Here is a 16,055-nt window from a genome sequence, read left to right as displayed (position 1 = left end):
CTTAAATCTAACCTTTAGGCGTTAAGCTCTGCAGCATATCGCCTCTCACTAAGGCGCTACGTTCATGCCACCGTGGCCAAACGTGACCAGCTCAGATCCCACCCGTGACCATGCAGGATCTCAAATTTTGCTAAGTCCTGACATAACGGCTCAGTGTAAGGCGCTATGGCAGCTAGGAAAGACGCTCCTCAATCCCTGCGGATTCCACCGCGTTTCCTAGCATGATTCATGCATGTACGTACGCCCTCCCTGCCCGGCTCAGCGCCCACCGGCGATGAATACAATCAGGTTCTTCACTGTTGCACACAGGCATGCATGCATCTCCACATACCATGCTAAACCAGCTATCGAAATGGATTAATCCCGTGACCCCACCGGCTTATCACGTCTGCACCCCATGCATGCAACAGGCAGGCCTACCCTAGCCGTAGCTTAGTCTAAGGCTGCGCCTAGCTTGCACACAGCACAGGAGCAAGCCGGGTGATCAACGTGCTGTTTGCTTTTGCTCATCCTTGTAACTAGTACAAGAAGAGAACGTCGTCTCCTTAAACGCATGCAATGTAAGATCATAGGGCCTCTACCACGGGCGCTATGCCCCGAACATAACGTCCTACCGTATGCCTCTACATAGTCAGTGCGGGGTTCAGGCTGGCCCGTTTGGCCATGCTGGCAGGAGCATAGCGTCTTAGGGAGAGGCGTTATGCTACCGATTTTAACGCCTAACTATTAGACGCTATGCGAAAGGATTAGATTTGTGAAATAGTTTCGTGATGAGTTTATTCTGTGAAATTGTTTTCGGCTAGAGGTCTGTTTTGTCGAAATCGACTAGCCAGGGTATGGTCCAAACTGCATATTCAGGTGGCTTCTGTTTTAATACGACAGATCTGGGACATTCGTTGTCCCCTTACACCAGGCGCTCTAGTGTAAACATCGATCCTCCCAATCATCTATTCAAGGATCTGGGACTCAAGAAATGCCATGGTCTTCCATAACCAGGATCTCCCATCTCCGCTTGTAGTAAGTACCATCATTGAGGACCTAACTCTTTGGTTCCTTCGCTTTCGTAAGCCCGATCAAAAGGTCGCCGCCAACCTGTGACATTTCTATCTATCCGACTAAAACTCGGATCCGTAGTGCTTTCGATACGATCTTGAACTGTACTGATTCTTCTTTTGAGATAATAAATTCAGGTGGGGAGTCTTCCCCGTTGATTACTAAAAAAACCTAAATTTGGAAGAAGTTTAACCCTAAATGTCAAGTTATAAATAAAAATCATTGGCAAACCCAAATGTGACTAGAAAATTACAACTGTACAAAACTGTAAAGCCAGTCCCACATTAAACTGGACTCCGGCTATGGTAAATCAAATCAGAATATCAGATCATCAACCGGGAAAGGGGAAGAGAGATGCTCCGATAGCTATAAGGGCATCCACGCTCTTTAAAGATAGTTCTACCTCTAAGCTGGGACCCATGACATATCTCTAAGCTTATCACCAAATGATGTAGTGGCTAGAGTCAATTTTACTTTTAAGCTGTGTCCCACGTCTGAGTAAAGTTGACATGCATGTTTCTTATGGTTTTTGTCTATCTCTTTTATTTTAGTGATGCTTACTTCTTGTAGTTTGCATTTAGAGAAAGAGTCATTTTCTATTTCTAAACCTTAGAGTGAGCGGGCCGCAGTCACGAGAGGTTGCCTCTATGCGCAGTCTTTAGAGGTTGCCTCCATGCGCACCGCCCCCCACCGTCAGACTCAGCCAACCAACGACAACGCCGGCGCTCATCCCGAAGCCCGGTGCGCTTGCTCTCCTCTCCTCCTCTCGGATCCGCGCGTCCGACCTCTCTCCCCTTCTGCTCCGCCATTAGAGGAAAGCCTCGCCTCACGTCGCGCCAACCCCGCCACTTCTGCCCCCCGGGATTCCCAAGGCGCGGGGCGCATCCTGCCTCTTTCCCATCCATCGCCGCCGCCGCCGCCGCCGCACCGAGGTATGCACGTGCGTAACCTTAGCCGAGACGCCCCCTCCCCTATCTCTCGCCCCTTTCGTTCGATTCGGCCTGATACCTTGTGTTGATCTGTTTTCTCCGCGTGCAGTTGGGTAGGGCCTTTTGTGGAGGAAGGGTCTTGTTCAAGAAGGTGCGCGCGGCGGTGGGAGGGCGCTCGCGGCTCTAGATGGACGCCGGGGGAGAGGTGGTGCCGCCCAGGGCGGCCGGGCCGCAGAAGTACAAGATGCTCGCGCCGTGGCGCTTCCAGCGCGGCTTTGTCAGGCAGCAGGTCAAGAACCCCACCGCCGCGCCCAGAGGCAGCGGCGGAGTGCCCGTGGCCGATTCGGGTTCGAAGAGTCGTGGATTGGCAGCGGTGGCAGGGAGCGGCGGCAAGAACGTGGGAGGTCGGGGGGATCGCCAATTGAAGAGATGCACTCGAAGTTCGGGCATGAAGAGCTCTGATGTGGAGAAAATGGCGAATGACGCTGGCCGTTGTGCTGAAAAGGCCTGCAGTTTGGGCAAGTCCAGCAACAATGGTGGTACGGAGGTCCCTGGATTGCAGGGTTTGGGGAATGCCAAGGGTGGTGGTGTCACAGCTGGAAAAGACTCGCTGGGGTCCAACTGCATTGATATTGTGGGAGATAAAAATGTACAGAATATTGGGAGTGGCGGCAACATTGATGCTGGTGATGGGTCAGCTTGGAGCCCTGAGGGGATGCCTGAGGGTTCTGTGAAGTCTTCTGAAGCTGGGAGTGGCTTAAAGAGCGATAATCCTTCCGGCGCAGATTGCATGCAGGAGGGGTTGAAGGGAAATTGTGGTAGCACAGGAAATGGGGCTGCCGAGGAGAGTGAAGTAGCAGCCAAAGGATGCAGCTTGGCAGGTCCTGGAAGCAATGGTAATGACACAAATTGCCGCAGGGGGAGGAAATCACTAGCACCATGGAGGTTCCAGATTGGGTACAAGCGGCCATTCTCGAAAGCTTTCTGCTCCAATAGTGGATCTCTTCATACTCCGGAATACAGGGTTCAAGGCAGGTCGACACAGTGCGCTCCAGCAACTAGAGGTAGTGTGAGATGTTATACAAGTGCTCAATCTAGTGTTAGAGTTTCAGCTATGCGTGGTTTCTCCTCAGTGAAAGGTGAGAAGGAAATCCAAACTGCACACAAGAAGAGGAAGACTGAGAAGGATGATCATAACCAAGGAATGCCGAATAGTGGAGTTGCCCTCGCTAGGGAGAACGTCATGAGATCTTTGCAGAATTTTCGGTTAATTTACAGGAAGCTTTTGAATGAACATGAACACAGATCAACGGAAGCGCAAGGGCTTGACCTACAAGCTTACAAAACCTTCAGGGTCCGTTTCCTTTCAGAGTGCAACGGTAAGAAATATGTTGGCAGTGTGCCTGGAATCCATGTTGGTGATATCTTTCATATGAGGGTTGAGCTTTGTGTAGTTGGTCTGCATCATCCGCACCGGTTAGGGATCGATCATATCAAGGAGGAGGATGGGACTTGTGTAGCTGTTAGCATTGTGTCATATGCAAAATCTTCTGATGTTAAGAAGAATAATTTGGATGCTTTCGTGTATGCTGGATCATTGACAGCTACAATCAATCAGAAAATAGCTGGTACCAACCTTGCACTAAAGAAGAGCATGGATACTAAAACACCAGTCCGTGTTATCCATGGGCTTAGCACAAATCTTAGTGGAAACTGCCAAAAGAAGAAAGTTCTTATATACGGGGGTTTATATTTAGTCGAGAAATACTGGAGGGAGAAAGAGAGCGAAGATTGTTATGTGTATATGTTCCAACTCAGAAGAATGGCAGGACAGAAACACATCGACATTGAAGAAATTCTGAAATCTGGACAGGCTGAATCATATGATGGTGTTATCATGAAAGATATATCCCTAGGGTTGGAGAAGATCCCAATATCTGTTGTGAACTCAGTATCTAATGAGTACCTAATGCCCTATCACTACATTTCACGCCTGCGATACCCCTCTACCTTCAAGCCAGCTCCTCCAGCAGGTTGTGCTTGTGTTGGCGGATGCTCGGATTCTAAAAAGTGTGCTTGTGCAGTGAAAAATGGTGGGGAGATCCCTTTCAATGATAAAGGTCGTATCTTAGCAGCAAAGCCTCTTGTTTACGAGTGTGGACCTTCTTGCAAGTGTCCTCCTACGTGTCATAACAGAGTTGGCCAAAAAGGCATGAAATTTCGGCTGCAAGTCTTCAAAACCAAATCAATGGGTTGGGGCGTAAAGACGCTCGACTTTATACCTTGTGGAAGCTTTGTATGTGAGTATATAGGTGAAGTGTTGGACGATGAAGAGGCACAGAAAAGGACGACTGATGAGTACTTATTTGCTATTGGGCATAATTATTACGATGAAATCCTTTGGGAGGGTCTATCAAGATCAATACCCTCGCTTCAGAAGGGTCCGGGTAAGGATGAAGAATCTGGTTTTGCTGTTGATGCTTCAAAGATGGGCAACTTTGCAAAATTTGTCAACCATAGTTGCACCCCCAACCTTTTTGCACAAAATGTCCTCTATGATCATGACGACAAGAGTGTGCCTCATATCATGTTCTTTGCCTGTGAGAATATTCAACCCTGTGAAGAGCTAGCATATCACTACAACTATACGATAGATCAGGTTCATGATGCCAATGGTAACATCAAGAAGAAGAAATGCCTTTGTGGCTCTGTTGAGTGTGATGGCTGGTTGTATTAGGTCTAGAATGTGATTCCTTTGTAGCTCTATTGAACTTATTTCTTGGTTCTAGCTTTTCATGTGTCTTAAGAATTAAAATTAATTCTTAGACAAGAGGTCAGAAGCTAAAATCAAAGCAATGGTAAGAGTGAACTTTATGCCATCAGTTACTTAGACCATCTATGATTGTCAATAATATCCGTTATTTCTGGACCTTCTGGTCCCCTTTTCCATGGTTTCATAGTTTCGAATGCAGCAGCCACTGAATTATCATAGTATAAAATTCACAGATCCAAGTTGGATTCTGAGCTCTATCTCTATGAAACCAAATGAGCCAGCTTGCTCCCATGCCTGTTACTACTCTGAATTCGGAGTTGGTTGATCACAATATTGGAAGATGGAACGTACATTTGGTCTGTGAGGTGTTCTTGCCCCCGGATGTGGATGAGATTCTGAGTATACCTATGCGGCGCCGGCGCAATGGGGGATGAAAATTTGTTTGCCTGGGCTTCGGAAAAATCCGGCATCTACAGTTAAGTCGGCTTACCCTGCTCTAATGTCTTTTTTCCGGAAGAAACTCATGTCTCAAAAAGAGCTGCAGGTTCAAGAAGGGTCGGAAGCAGAATCATGGTGTCACTGAGATGTGGTCAGATTTGTTGGTTTGTCTGGACTTCCATCTGCATTTGTGGGCACTTAGAATGGCTTTTAAAACTTTCATATACTCTCTTCCAAATGATGTAGTTCTCTGTGCTCTTATATTTGTTATTGCCGGTTCCTTTTACCATGGTTTTTTAGTTCCAAGTACAATTGCAACTGAACTATCAAATTCATATATTTTCATTCATAAAAGAAGCAGAATCAAATTGGTGTGCCAAAGCTAGTAAAAAGAAATATCCATTCCAAATCCTTCTATAGATTTATATCTTATATGGATAATGAAGTTAAGGATATTATATGCTTGTCGGTACAGAGGATACAGTTGAAAACCAAAGTTTCCATATGCTGCTCCAGATGATGTAGTCATCTATGCTCGGGTCATGTCATTTACACTAGCCCTACAGCTTGCATCATTGCATTTTATCGGAGATGTGCTGGCATGAATATCATTTCTGCTGAACAATTTTGCTCCAGGTGTCCTAATTTCTTACTCCGTAATCCATGTTTGGCTTTGCAGCCGTGAGTTTGAAAAGCAAAATATCCCGGACGCTCCAGAACTCACAAAGACTTATTATTACATTCTCAGAAGTGAAGTTCCAAAGCGATATTGAAGCAATTGTGGTCCCGTGAGTTTATTGTACTTGCTGAAGACCGAGAGTAAATATGTTTCTGTACTTTCCATCCGAAGCTGTTTGGGAATGGGAAGTAGATATGTTTCTGTAAAGTTCCATTGCTCATTTGGGAAGTTAGCGCAGGATAATTTTGTTCGGCGCAGGAGGGTTCAGCTGTTGACCGAGAATTGGCTATGAACTGTGGTTATTCTGAACTCCAGCAAGGTTGCGGAACTCTCGTGTGAAGGCTTGGAATTAGGGTGGCGCGGTCCTATTCAAGTAGTATTCCCGAGTCTGCAGGATCTTAAAGTTTAGCAACTTTGGCTTTCACTAGCAAAACTCACTCTTACCCGTATATTCGTCAGGTGTCCGCAATTTGGGATTCTGCGTAGGACGCATCTTTACCTGAAAGAAAGAAAGAAAACGTTCGTTCGGTTCTGTTGCTGGAATTTTGCCCTTAAGCGACATGACACTGCGCCAATGTCGAATGTTCAGTTATCATCTAGCGTCAGAACATCAAGAGCACATCACCATAATCACTTGCGCATTCAAAGTTATAAACCAATCCAAGGGTCAAGACCCTGATCATGCTATTGATCATCAACACTTCAAGACAACAAAGGTTGAACCGGCCTGAGAGAGAGACCAGCAAGATCACGCACTCTGCTACTGGTACTACTGGTAGCGACACCGCGCCATACCATACAGACCCGGAGTCAATTGCGGCCGGCGCGTCCTCCACGCGGCGGCGGCCGTTGCCCTTGCCTCCCACCGCCGAACCCTCCGCGCATGCCCCAGCCGCCGTGGTCGCTCCCAAACGCCCCACCGCCGGCTCCCCATCCGCCGTGCCGGCCGCCCCAGCCGAACCCTCCAGCGTGGCCGCCGCGCCCGCCGAAGCCGAATCCTCCTCCACGCCCGCTCCCCCCTCCACCGCCTCCTCCCCCGCCGCTGCCGTAGCCGAACCCGAACGCCGATCCCTCTGCCGCGGTGCCGCCGGGGCTCTGCGCTGAGCTGTGGCCGTAGCCGTAGCCCCAGCCGCCTCCAGGCCCCGACGCCCACTCCCAGCCGTACCTGCTCAAGGAGCCGTCGGGGCCGGTGCCCTGCCCGGACGCGGAATCGCCGCTCCATCCCGGTGGCGGCGCGCGCGCGCGCCCGGGTGGGGGGTCCCTCGGTGCGTCCATGGCGATGTCGTCGACGGCGCGTGCGCACTGCACAGAGTAGAGAATAAAGAATCTTGGGCTCTTGGCCCTTGAGTTGACCCTTCCGGTTCCGGTTGTTGACCGGGTCTCTTTTTCGCTGGGGTGCCTCGCGTTTTTTTTGTTTTTCTTTAGCTGGTGCCTCGGGGATTAGCTGGACGTTCTTTCATTCTGAACTTCGTGTACCTCTAAATTCTTGTGTGGGTTTTTGCCAGTCTTAGATTGCAAGTGTGTGCTAGAATTCCGCGGAACCTTGTTTGTTTAAACTCTTCCGTTCAAAAATAAGTGACTTAAATTTGTATACTCACTTCGATCATAAATTCTTGTCTCAAATTTGCTCAAATATGAATGTATTTATTTTTTAAAAACGTCTAGATACATGTACAATTTAGAATCGGGGGGAGTAGTATATATATTCCAATTTTGTAAATTTGCCAGCTTCGTGGTAGAGTAAATAAAATAGCAACGACCGTGTTTTTCAACGCTAGATGCAAGATGAAACAGTTCAAGTAAACTAGAAACCAGTTTTATTGTCGGACACAATTCGTGTCGTATGCAGAGTACTTCCCAATTCCGATTTAAGCTCTGCCTCAAACTCTTCGAGGTGAAAGAGTCATGGATTCTGCCGTAGAGTAGAGATATCTCCTGGGAGGTACAGCTCAGAAAAGAAAGATAGATGCTGGGCTACGGACCCTACTGTAGACTTGCTGGTGTGATAAACGATGCAGCCCTTTCGTGACACAGTCGCTTGGCAGACATAGTACGGACGGCACTACTCAAGGGTAGGAGTACTGCGCTAGATCTTTTCCCTTCAAATGGTAGCCTCCGTTTCATGCATTCCAGCTGATATTAAAAAAAGATAAGCACAGCCGGTCCTATTTTTATTATCACGGGTGTCGGTTGTATCCTAACAGTATGAAACTGAACATTTTAATTTTATGACAAGTGGTGCACACGAGGTCCTAAGCTCGTTCGGACGCGTCTGACTCGCCTACGTGGCACGTTAACGCGCACACGTTGGTTCAGGGGCGTTTGGCGGGAGTTTGCCGCCGCGGCGGTTGGAAATTTTGCAAAAAAACGCCTATAAAAACCTGGTCATCTTCCTCGTCCTCTATGTTTTCTATTCGAGTTCTTTGTTTCCTTGCCCTCTCTTCTCAGTCGCCGCCGCCGCCATGACAACGAGGTTGATGGCCAGCTCCTTCGTGCAGGCCATCCCGACCAGCGTGTCCCCGCCGCTGCCTTCAGCGCCTCCCTGCCGGCTTGTCACCTATAGCGCCGCCGGTCGCCACTACGTCGTCTTAGAATCGTTGTCGGGTACGAAGGGGAGAAGGGAGAGGAACAGAGTGGGAGAAATAAAAAGGATGCCTCCTCCGTCAGGGGGTTTTCTGCAAAAAATCCCATCCGCCGTGGCGGCAAAACTCCTGCCAAACGCCCTGAGCCGACATGTCACGGTCAACGTGCCACGTAGGCGAGTCAGACGCGCGCCTGAACGAACTTAGGACCTCGCGTGCACCACTTATCATGAAATTAGGACTAAAGTGTTCAGTTTCATAATTTTAGGAGTAAACTGACACCGTGACAATAAAAATAGGAGCGCGGGTGTATTTACCTAAAGAAAAGTTTAAGTGCAATGTTCCCATAAACGCAATGTTCGTGTTTCAGATGATGTCAAACATTTGCTATCTGAAAGAAAAACTAATGGCAATTTTATCGTGTAGATGAGTAGATCTACATTTTTGCTGCAAAATATCTCCAAACAAACCTGGGCCAGAACACCAAAAATAAAGAGAATGTAACAATCAGAAACAAAAAGAGAGCTCTTTCCCTCGGATTATACGGAGCACTACCTCCAGCTAACAATAGGAGGCGTATTAGTTTTTCTTTGACCAATGCTTTGACCACAAATTACTCTGTTAATATATAATTATATGACATAGATTCATATCTATTATATTTCTATTCAAGAATATTTGTTTATGGTTATGATTTTGATCACATTAGTCACGTATTCGTGAAGTAATTTGTGACGAAGGCTTGGTCACCAACCCTGGTATGCCTCGTTACGGAGGGAGTAGTAAACAACTAGGTAATATGGTCCGAACACAGAGTTGGGTTTTCCCCCCAAACCCAGAGCAGCAGACTGCAGACGCATCCTTTCTCTTCTCCCACTCTTAAACCCGTCTCTTCTAGATTTGCGCCCTCCTCTTTCCTTGGTCTCCTCTCCTCCCACCGAAGAAAGGGAGCAGCAATCCAATCCCGTCCCACCTTCTACGCAATGCTGGCCCTCACAGCGGGGCAGTCGTCGCCGCCGGCGGGCGCCGTACGGAAGCCTCGGGACCCCACGCCGGATCACCCACCGTATTCATGGGTACTGTACTTCTTGTTCTTCTCGCCGCGGATTAATCGCCTATTCCAACACTTCCGCTTATTCCTCCCCCCTTATTTATTTTCTGTTGAGCAATTTTGTTTGCCGAAGAATCGCTGGATTTGATCTGTTACTCTCTGCTCAACGGAACCAAATTAGGAAATTAATCGGATGTGTGAAGGAATCGTTCGCGCTTAATCCTGATTAGCTCGTGATTACGTTGTTAATGGCAATGGGTGAAAGAATGTCCCAGTGCGCGCTCTGCGGCGCGCACAGCAATGGAGTTTCGATGCGCTTTTGATTTCGTCCTAATTAATGATGCGGCCTCGTTGGTTGGCAGATGATCGGCGAGGCGATCGCGGCGCTGGGCGAGGACGGCGGCTCGGCGGAGGCCGCCATCTCGGACTTCATCCGCGGCCGGCACCCCGGCGTCCCCGCCGCCCACGACAAGTTCCTCCGGCATTACCTCGCCAAGCACGTCGCCGAGGGCCTCTTCGTGTGCGTCGCGCCTGGTCGGTACGCCTGCCGCCCCGACGAGACCGAGCTCGCGCTTGCTGAGGTCCCGGCGGAGAAGCCGCCGTCGCCGGCGACAGAGGCGAAGCGCGGCCGCGGCCGGCCTCGGAAGGATGGCTCGTGGCCAGCGTCGCCTGCTGGCAAGGAGAAGGTCCGGAGCGAGCCGCCACCGGGGACAGTGGCGAAGCGCGGGCGCGGTCGGCTTCGGAAGGATGGCTCGTGGCCGGCGTCGCCTGCTGGCAAGGAGAAGGTCGAGAGCGAGCCGCCACCGGCAACAATGGTGACGCCGGTGGCAAAGCGCGGGCGCGGTCGGCCTCGGAAGGATGGTTCGTCGCCGGCATCGGCTGCTGGCAAGGAGAAGGTCGAGAGCGAGCTGCCACCGGCAGCAATGGTGACGCCGGTGGCGAAGCGCGGGCGCGGTCGGCCTCGGAAGGATGGTTCGTCGCCGGCATCGGCTGCTGGCAAGGAGAAGGTCGAGAGCGAGCTGCCACCGGCAACAATGGCGACGCCCGTGGCGAAGCGCGCGCGCGGTCGGCCTCGGAAGGATGGCTCGTGGCCGACGCCGGCTGCTGGTAATGAGAAGTGCGGGGGCGAGCTGACATCCACGACGGCCAGGCGCGTGGCCGGTCTCGCTTTCGCGCGCTGGCCGCGGCCGCCGGCGTCTCTGGCGAAGCGCTCCTCCTCACGGACATGGAAGACGGTAATGAGGCTCCTCTATCAACCGCTGAACCGCGCGAGCTGGCGCGCTCTAGCGCTCCATCCGCCACGCTGGATGATTGCGGCGAGGCTCCATCAGCCAAGCGGCCTCTCGTGGCCAATGAACCTGCCGCATTCAGTATGCCGCCACCCGTCACGCTGGATGACGGAGGCGGAGCTCCATCAGCCAAGCTGGCGCTCGTGCCCATGGAACCTGTCGCATTCATTAGAGATACGCCGGAGAGCAGCACCCAGCTTGCCAAACTGGTTCCCGTGGCAGCTGACGAAGGTTCTGCTCCGGCATTAGCCGCCGACGAAGAGCATGGTACTGAGGCTCCACGGTCAAAGTACAGGCGCCGTCGTCGGTCTTGCAGTTCCGCTCCTGCGGAAGCCACCCACGGCTCTGCCCCAGCCTCCATTGCAGACAAGGCCGCTGACAAGACTCTATCTGCTACACCCAAGGGCCGCGGCCGGCAGCATAAATCGGCACCGGTGACCTCTGCGGCCAGCGATGGTACACCCAACAAGGCTCGATCGGTACCAGTGAAGCCGCGCTGCCAGCCTCGCAAACTTTTTCAGCTGACTGCTGGTGAGGTTCCAGACCCTCCGTCCAATGAGTTTGTCAAAATTTGGATGTATCTAGACGTATACAGATGCATTCAAATTTTGTCAAAGTTGAGACATTCTTCGTTGTTGGACGGAGGTAGTAGGTTATTCTGTGTGCTCGCGCTGCCTGCGCCAACCACCGTGGCGACAAAGTAGCTCTGAAACCTACTGATGAAGCATCATCAACTATCTTAGTTCTGAAAACGCCTTTTGATTCGCTAAATGCAATGCGAGAGGATGATAGCTTTTGTGTTTTAGTATCCGCCAAAGTTGCTTAGGGGGTTGTTTGAATGAAGTGTATCTCTTTTGTGTCTTAAGTTTAGTCTAAGTTTGAATTAAACAACACCCTGCATCCAAAGAAGACCTTATCTTTCGTCAGATCATGCGCAAATAATGTACGCAACTCTTGCAGGTCTTGAATTGTCATAAAATTTCAGGCAACTCAGTCACATTTTAGGAACACCAAATCTCAGACCAGAATTACTGAAATGCCAGAAACCTTTGTAAAACATTCAGTAAATCCAAAGGTTTACAACAATTTGTCGATATTGTCACCAAGCAGAACTCGATCACCACAATTGGCAACCCTGGGCAGAGAATTAGCAAAAATAAAATAAAATAAACACATCATCTCTGTCATGTACGCTAAAAATTATTTCAATTGGACTCCTTCCATGCTGGCAACTTCTGATGAATTAACTATGTCCGCAGTGGTGAACATAAGAATTATCATCCACCATGGTGTCGGACATGAATTATTGGATGTGAGGAAGAATCTGGAGTGCCTCATGCCTCCCAGCCCCTCAAGAGGGTGGCGCGCGCAACCCGGTTGACTCCCAAGGTGAATGCTCCCATCCTAAGGTTGCAGTCATGAGATCTGCACATGGCCTTGATGTGCTGAAAAGCGCTGTTCATGTACTTGTGAAGCTCCATGTTCACCTTCTGTTCATCCCACATGAAGCCTTGAATGTTCTGCACCATCAAAACAGCATAAGGAAGCTGGTGGTTAAAGCAAACATGCAAATGTGGAATGAGATGGCGACGATTATCATCGCATAGTGAATTACCTGAACCCACTCAAAATAGCTAACGATCACACCACCGGCATTAGCATAGATATCAGGTAGAACAATTACTCCCTTCTTGGTAAGAATCTGCAGTGTAACAACAAGAGGCATACGTTTAGGAAACAGAATTGCAAAACTGGCCATATTTGTATATTTCTGAAGGATGAAAAATTCCTGTTAATTGTTTGATGTTGCCCATACTCTTACCTCATCAGCTTCTGGATCAGTTGGATGATTGGCAGCCTCAATTATAAATTTGGCCTTCACATCAGGTGCATTTTCCCTTCAGATAATTAATTCATGCACATCGTCAGTTACCTATAGTCTATACTTTGTACAAGGAAGCAACCAGAAGAATATACTTTGTACACGGAAGCAACAAGAAGTAGCTTGCTCGGCAGATAAGAAGATTGAAATAAATAAAATGATTTTGGCAAGTCTGTACTTTACAGTAACTTGTACATCAGTTATGTTTGCTGGTCACATTAAACCAAGAGAAATCATCAACAATATGGTGAAATCCGGTGAAAAAGATTTAGGCCACAATTGTTTTTAGGAGAGTCATTTCAATGAACAACAGAAGTCGACAGAGAAGGATAGTAGCAATCACCTGTTAAGGACTCCACCTAAGGCACAGGGGATGAGAACATCGCATTCATGCACCAGCAACTCTGAGGAATCCATGACTTCCGCACCATGAAAGTCTTTCAAGTGACCACCCTCATTCCTGTGCTTCATCAGAGCAGGTATGTCTATCCCTGCCTTGTTTCTGATTGAACCGGTTACATCTCCAATTGCAATTACCTTACCACCTCTCGCATGGATAAGTTGCGCAGCCCATGAACCAACATTACCGAATCCCTGCACATTTTTCACAGACTGAGGACAAAGCTACAAAGGTGATGGCTGCTGACAATAGCATTAATGTTTGAACATAATTGTTTTAGTATTTCAGTTACTACATCGTAGCCTGAGTTACCATTTTACCATCTGAGAAGTATGTTAGAAGACATACGGAGGTCAATGATTTATTATGACTAACCTGAATAACAACAGTTGATCCAGAAATAGACTTCCCGTATTCAGCAAGAAGAGCCTCAGTTGCATACGTCACACCACGTCCAGTGGCAGCATCCCTACCTAATGATCCACCAAGATCCTAACAAATAGATCCAAATTATAATCATAAATCATAATAACCCATGAAGAGTTTATACACACATGTGATGTTTATATACTTACTATGGGCTTCCCTGTGACGACCGCTGGGGAGTGACCATGGAATTTTGAGTACTCGTCAAAAATCCATGCCATGGTCTGTATCAGAATCGGTAGAGAAAAGGTTTCAGACATTGGTAAGTCACAGAGCACAGGAAGGCAGTGAATGAAAACAAGATAGGAGTACTAAAATTGCATAACATACCTGTGCATTAGTTCCCATGTCTGGGGCAGGGATATCAGTATGAGTTCCAATAAGATCATGAATTTTCTGAGTAAATACACGCGTCAAGCGCTCCAACTCGCTCATACTTAGTTCACTAGGAGAACAACCAATTCCTCCTTTTGCTCCACCATATGGTAAATCTGCAACGGCAGTCTTCCATGTCATCAACTGAGCAAGTGCATTTACTTCATCAGGATCAACCTGCCAAGAAGATTAAACACAGCTGTCAAGCAGATTAAGTACAAGAAAAACAATAATATGATAAGCATTAAGCAGTCAATCCAGCAGCTGATTTACCTACTTGGCTTTTCAAAATCTAATATAAAGAACAACACCTAGTGAAGACAATTTCCTAAAAAAAAATAGTGCTTACCATGTTACTCACACAAGTAACTCGGTCAAGCTACCGAACACATGTCGAACTAAATTGGTTGTTTCCGTAACTGAATTAGGCGTTTTTAGCATTTAAGGTTGTCGTACAACCTTCTACAGCCACAAATTATCACTAGAATAGTTTATTCAAGGAAAAAAAAGTTATTAACAGATCATGACATATGGCACATGTTCTTTTGCATTCTTTTGTCATTATGGATAACAATTTATTTGTGCTCTTTTCTCATAATGGATAAACAAATTCATTTCGCTCTTTTGTCGTTATGTAGAATAATTTATTTGCACTCTTTGTCGTTACAAATAGCAATTTATCAACTGACAGTTACATCATTACCGACTTCAGTGATACATCACGTGTTTCGACAGCTCAACAAAAGGAATATGAATGCATAGATCTGAAAACGATAGACCTAGCACACATAAAAAAAAGGAGCAATGCATGCTTGCATAAGAAAGATCATAACAACCAAAGAATGCAAACTACTGGAGATCCACCTCACTTAAAAGGAGCATTGCACTCATGGACCAGAAACAATACTGTCAAAAACATGGCTTGTTCACAATCACTGCAGCTTCTTCTTTTTTGCGTGTGATATATTACCCTTTTAGGAGAAATCACAGTCAATTTATAGATTCTTCAGAGAAAAGACATTTGCTTTATAAATAAAGCCACAAGGGCCAAAGATACGAGTCAAATTACAGAATTAACAATAGAATATCATTAGATGAGATCCCTCACCTCCGGGTGGTAGCGGATACCACCTTTCATCGGCCCGCGGGCATTGTCATGCTGCACGCGGAACCCAACGAAGGACGCCAAGGTGCCATCGTCCTTGGGGATAGTGCATTCCACCTGCAAAGAAGCAACACACGGCAGGAGCAAACAAGTCAAGCTCCGGAGCGAAGAACACGGCAGGAGCACGCACGGGACGCGACGCGACGCACCTTGATCTCCCGGAACGGGATCAGGAGGCTCTTCTCGAGCTTGGAGTCGAGGCCGAGCAGCCTCGCGGCCTGCCGGAAGTTGCGGCTGGTGGCGGCGAGCGCGTTCATGGCGGCGGCGGCGACCTTGTTTCCCCCCCTCTCCCGGCTCCAACCAAACCGCAGGAAAGATCAGGGCGAGGACAGCCGAAGCGAAAAAGGGACACGGAAGACGCGTACGCGAGCAAGATCCGGGCGAGCTTTTCGCGCCCAAAAAGGCAAGCGGGGGGGAAAAAGGCGGATTTTTTCGGGAGGTCGGGGGAGGCCGGAGGAGGAGGAGGAGTCGGCCGCGAGCTGAGATTGGCTTTTTTTCCGATGGATCGGAAAGGAAGACGAAGCGGGGGGTATTAATAGTGGGAAAAAAAGTCCAGGATAGGATCAAAAGGCGCTGGATTAAAACGTGCACTGCGCCATTACGGCGATGTCTCAGAGATGACTAGGATGCGATTAGTTTCAGCAACACGTCTCCGCAGCCTGGAGCGTAATTTAACATGGGATTAATTGCGCGCCGTAGCTGGAAAAAGGTGAGATTAAATCGGGAGGGGTCAAAGAAAAGGAATTTCCCCGCAGGCCGCAGCCGTCCTCTCTCTTCCTCCATGGCTTTGGGGGGGCCGTAGCTTCCTCGCTCCTCGTGTGTCTGTGTTTTTCATTCACTTCTGTTTTCTTTTGTCTCTTCTTCGCCCTCGCCCCTCGTTTCTGTTGGTCCCACTGGACGGTGTACAGGAGTACTCTACTTGGTGGTCCACTCTTCAGGGCATGTGCTTCCCCTGCTTGACCCTTTCGTCGTGCGACTTTTGGTAGTATTTTATATTTTTTCTGATCTGAGGA

At 48.5% G+C, this 16,055-nt stretch overlaps 4 protein-coding genes across 5 annotated transcripts; 2 read left to right on the top strand and 2 right to left on the bottom strand.

The window, feature by feature from the left end:
- Nucleotides 1-1,683: 1,683 nt before the first annotated feature.
- LOC100842313 (histone-lysine N-methyltransferase, H3 lysine-9 specific SUVH5) lies at nucleotides 1,684-5,010 on the top strand. 2 transcript variants are annotated; one of them, XM_003581434.4, is made up of 2 exons: nucleotides 1,684-1,985; nucleotides 2,092-5,010. In XM_003581434.4, the coding sequence occupies exon 2, from the start codon at nucleotides 2,170-2,172 to the stop codon at nucleotides 4,717-4,719; it is 2,550 nt and encodes an 849-aa protein (XP_003581482.1). In that variant the 5' UTR covers nucleotides 1,684-1,985; nucleotides 2,092-2,169; the 3' UTR covers nucleotides 4,720-5,010. The 2 variants fall into 2 exon arrangements, with proteins under 2 accessions (XP_003581482.1, XP_014751619.1); XM_014896133.2 differs by having other exon boundaries at nucleotides 1,684-1,993.
- A 1,481-nt stretch (nucleotides 5,011-6,491) lies between these two features.
- LOC100842011 (putative glycine-rich cell wall structural protein 1) lies at nucleotides 6,492-7,298 on the bottom strand. The gene has a single exon (XM_003581433.4). The coding sequence runs from the start codon at nucleotides 7,145-7,147 to the stop codon at nucleotides 6,683-6,685; it is 465 nt and encodes a 154-aa protein (XP_003581481.1). The 5' UTR covers nucleotides 7,148-7,298; the 3' UTR covers nucleotides 6,492-6,682.
- Nucleotides 7,299-9,235: 1,937 nt separating this feature from the next.
- LOC100841707 (translation initiation factor IF-2-like) lies at nucleotides 9,236-11,927 on the top strand. The gene is made up of 4 exons (XM_024456198.1): nucleotides 9,236-9,530; nucleotides 9,868-10,533; nucleotides 10,656-10,875; nucleotides 10,969-11,927. Exons 1-4 carry the CDS (start codon nucleotides 9,438-9,440, stop codon nucleotides 11,496-11,498), a joined length of 1,509 nt encoding a protein of 502 aa, XP_024311966.1. The 5' UTR covers nucleotides 9,236-9,437; the 3' UTR covers nucleotides 11,499-11,927.
- Nucleotides 11,812-15,829, bottom strand: LOC100828452 (glutamate dehydrogenase 2, mitochondrial). The gene is made up of 9 exons (XM_003580211.4): nucleotides 15,192-15,829; nucleotides 14,986-15,099; nucleotides 13,833-14,054; nucleotides 13,652-13,726; nucleotides 13,452-13,568; nucleotides 13,020-13,270; nucleotides 12,617-12,692; nucleotides 12,410-12,496; nucleotides 11,812-12,314 (listed from the first exon to the last, which is right to left on the bottom strand). The coding sequence occupies exons 1-9, from the start codon at nucleotides 15,297-15,299 to the stop codon at nucleotides 12,129-12,131; spliced, it is 1,236 nt and encodes a 411-aa protein (XP_003580259.1). The 5' UTR covers nucleotides 15,300-15,829; the 3' UTR covers nucleotides 11,812-12,128.
- Between the last annotated feature and the right edge of the window lie 226 nt (nucleotides 15,830-16,055).

The sequence above is a fragment of the Brachypodium distachyon genome, chromosome 5 (assembly GCF_000005505.3).
Source record: "Brachypodium distachyon strain Bd21 chromosome 5, Brachypodium_distachyon_v3.0, whole genome shotgun sequence".
Taxonomy (NCBI): domain Eukaryota; kingdom Viridiplantae; phylum Streptophyta; class Magnoliopsida; order Poales; family Poaceae; genus Brachypodium; species Brachypodium distachyon.
This window is presented reverse-complemented; position numbering and strand designations above follow the sequence as displayed.

Bases quoted from the DNA above. Each gene is read 5' to 3' on its own strand.
- LOC100842313 (XM_003581434.4), top strand. From the start codon at position 2,170: ATGGACGCCGGGGGAGAGGTGGTGCCGCCCAGGGCGGCCGGGCCGCAG.
- LOC100842011 (XM_003581433.4), bottom strand. From the start codon at position 7,147: ATGGACGCACCGAGGGACCCCCCACCCGGGCGCGCGCGCGCGCCGCCA.
- LOC100841707 (XM_024456198.1), top strand. From the start codon at position 9,438: ATGCTGGCCCTCACAGCGGGGCAGTCGTCGCCGCCGGCGGGCGCCGTA. The intron at 9,531-9,867 runs GTACTGTACTTC...GTTGGTTGGCAG, and splicing joins ATCACCCACCGTATTCATGG to ATGATCGGCGAGGCGATCGC. The intron at 10,534-10,655 runs GCAACAATGGCG...CACGACGGCCAG, and splicing joins TCGAGAGCGAGCTGCCACCG to GCGCGTGGCCGGTCTCGCTT.
- LOC100828452 (XM_003580211.4), bottom strand. From the start codon at position 15,299: ATGAACGCGCTCGCCGCCACCAGCCGCAACTTCCGGCAGGCCGCGAGG. The intron at 14,055-14,985 runs GTGAGGGATCTC...TCTTCTTGGCAG, and splicing joins GTATCCGCTACCACCCGGAG to GTTGATCCTGATGAAGTAAA. The intron at 12,693-13,019 runs GTGATTGCTACT...AATTATCTGAAG, and splicing joins TTAGGTGGAGTCCTTAACAG to GGAAAATGCACCTGATGTGA.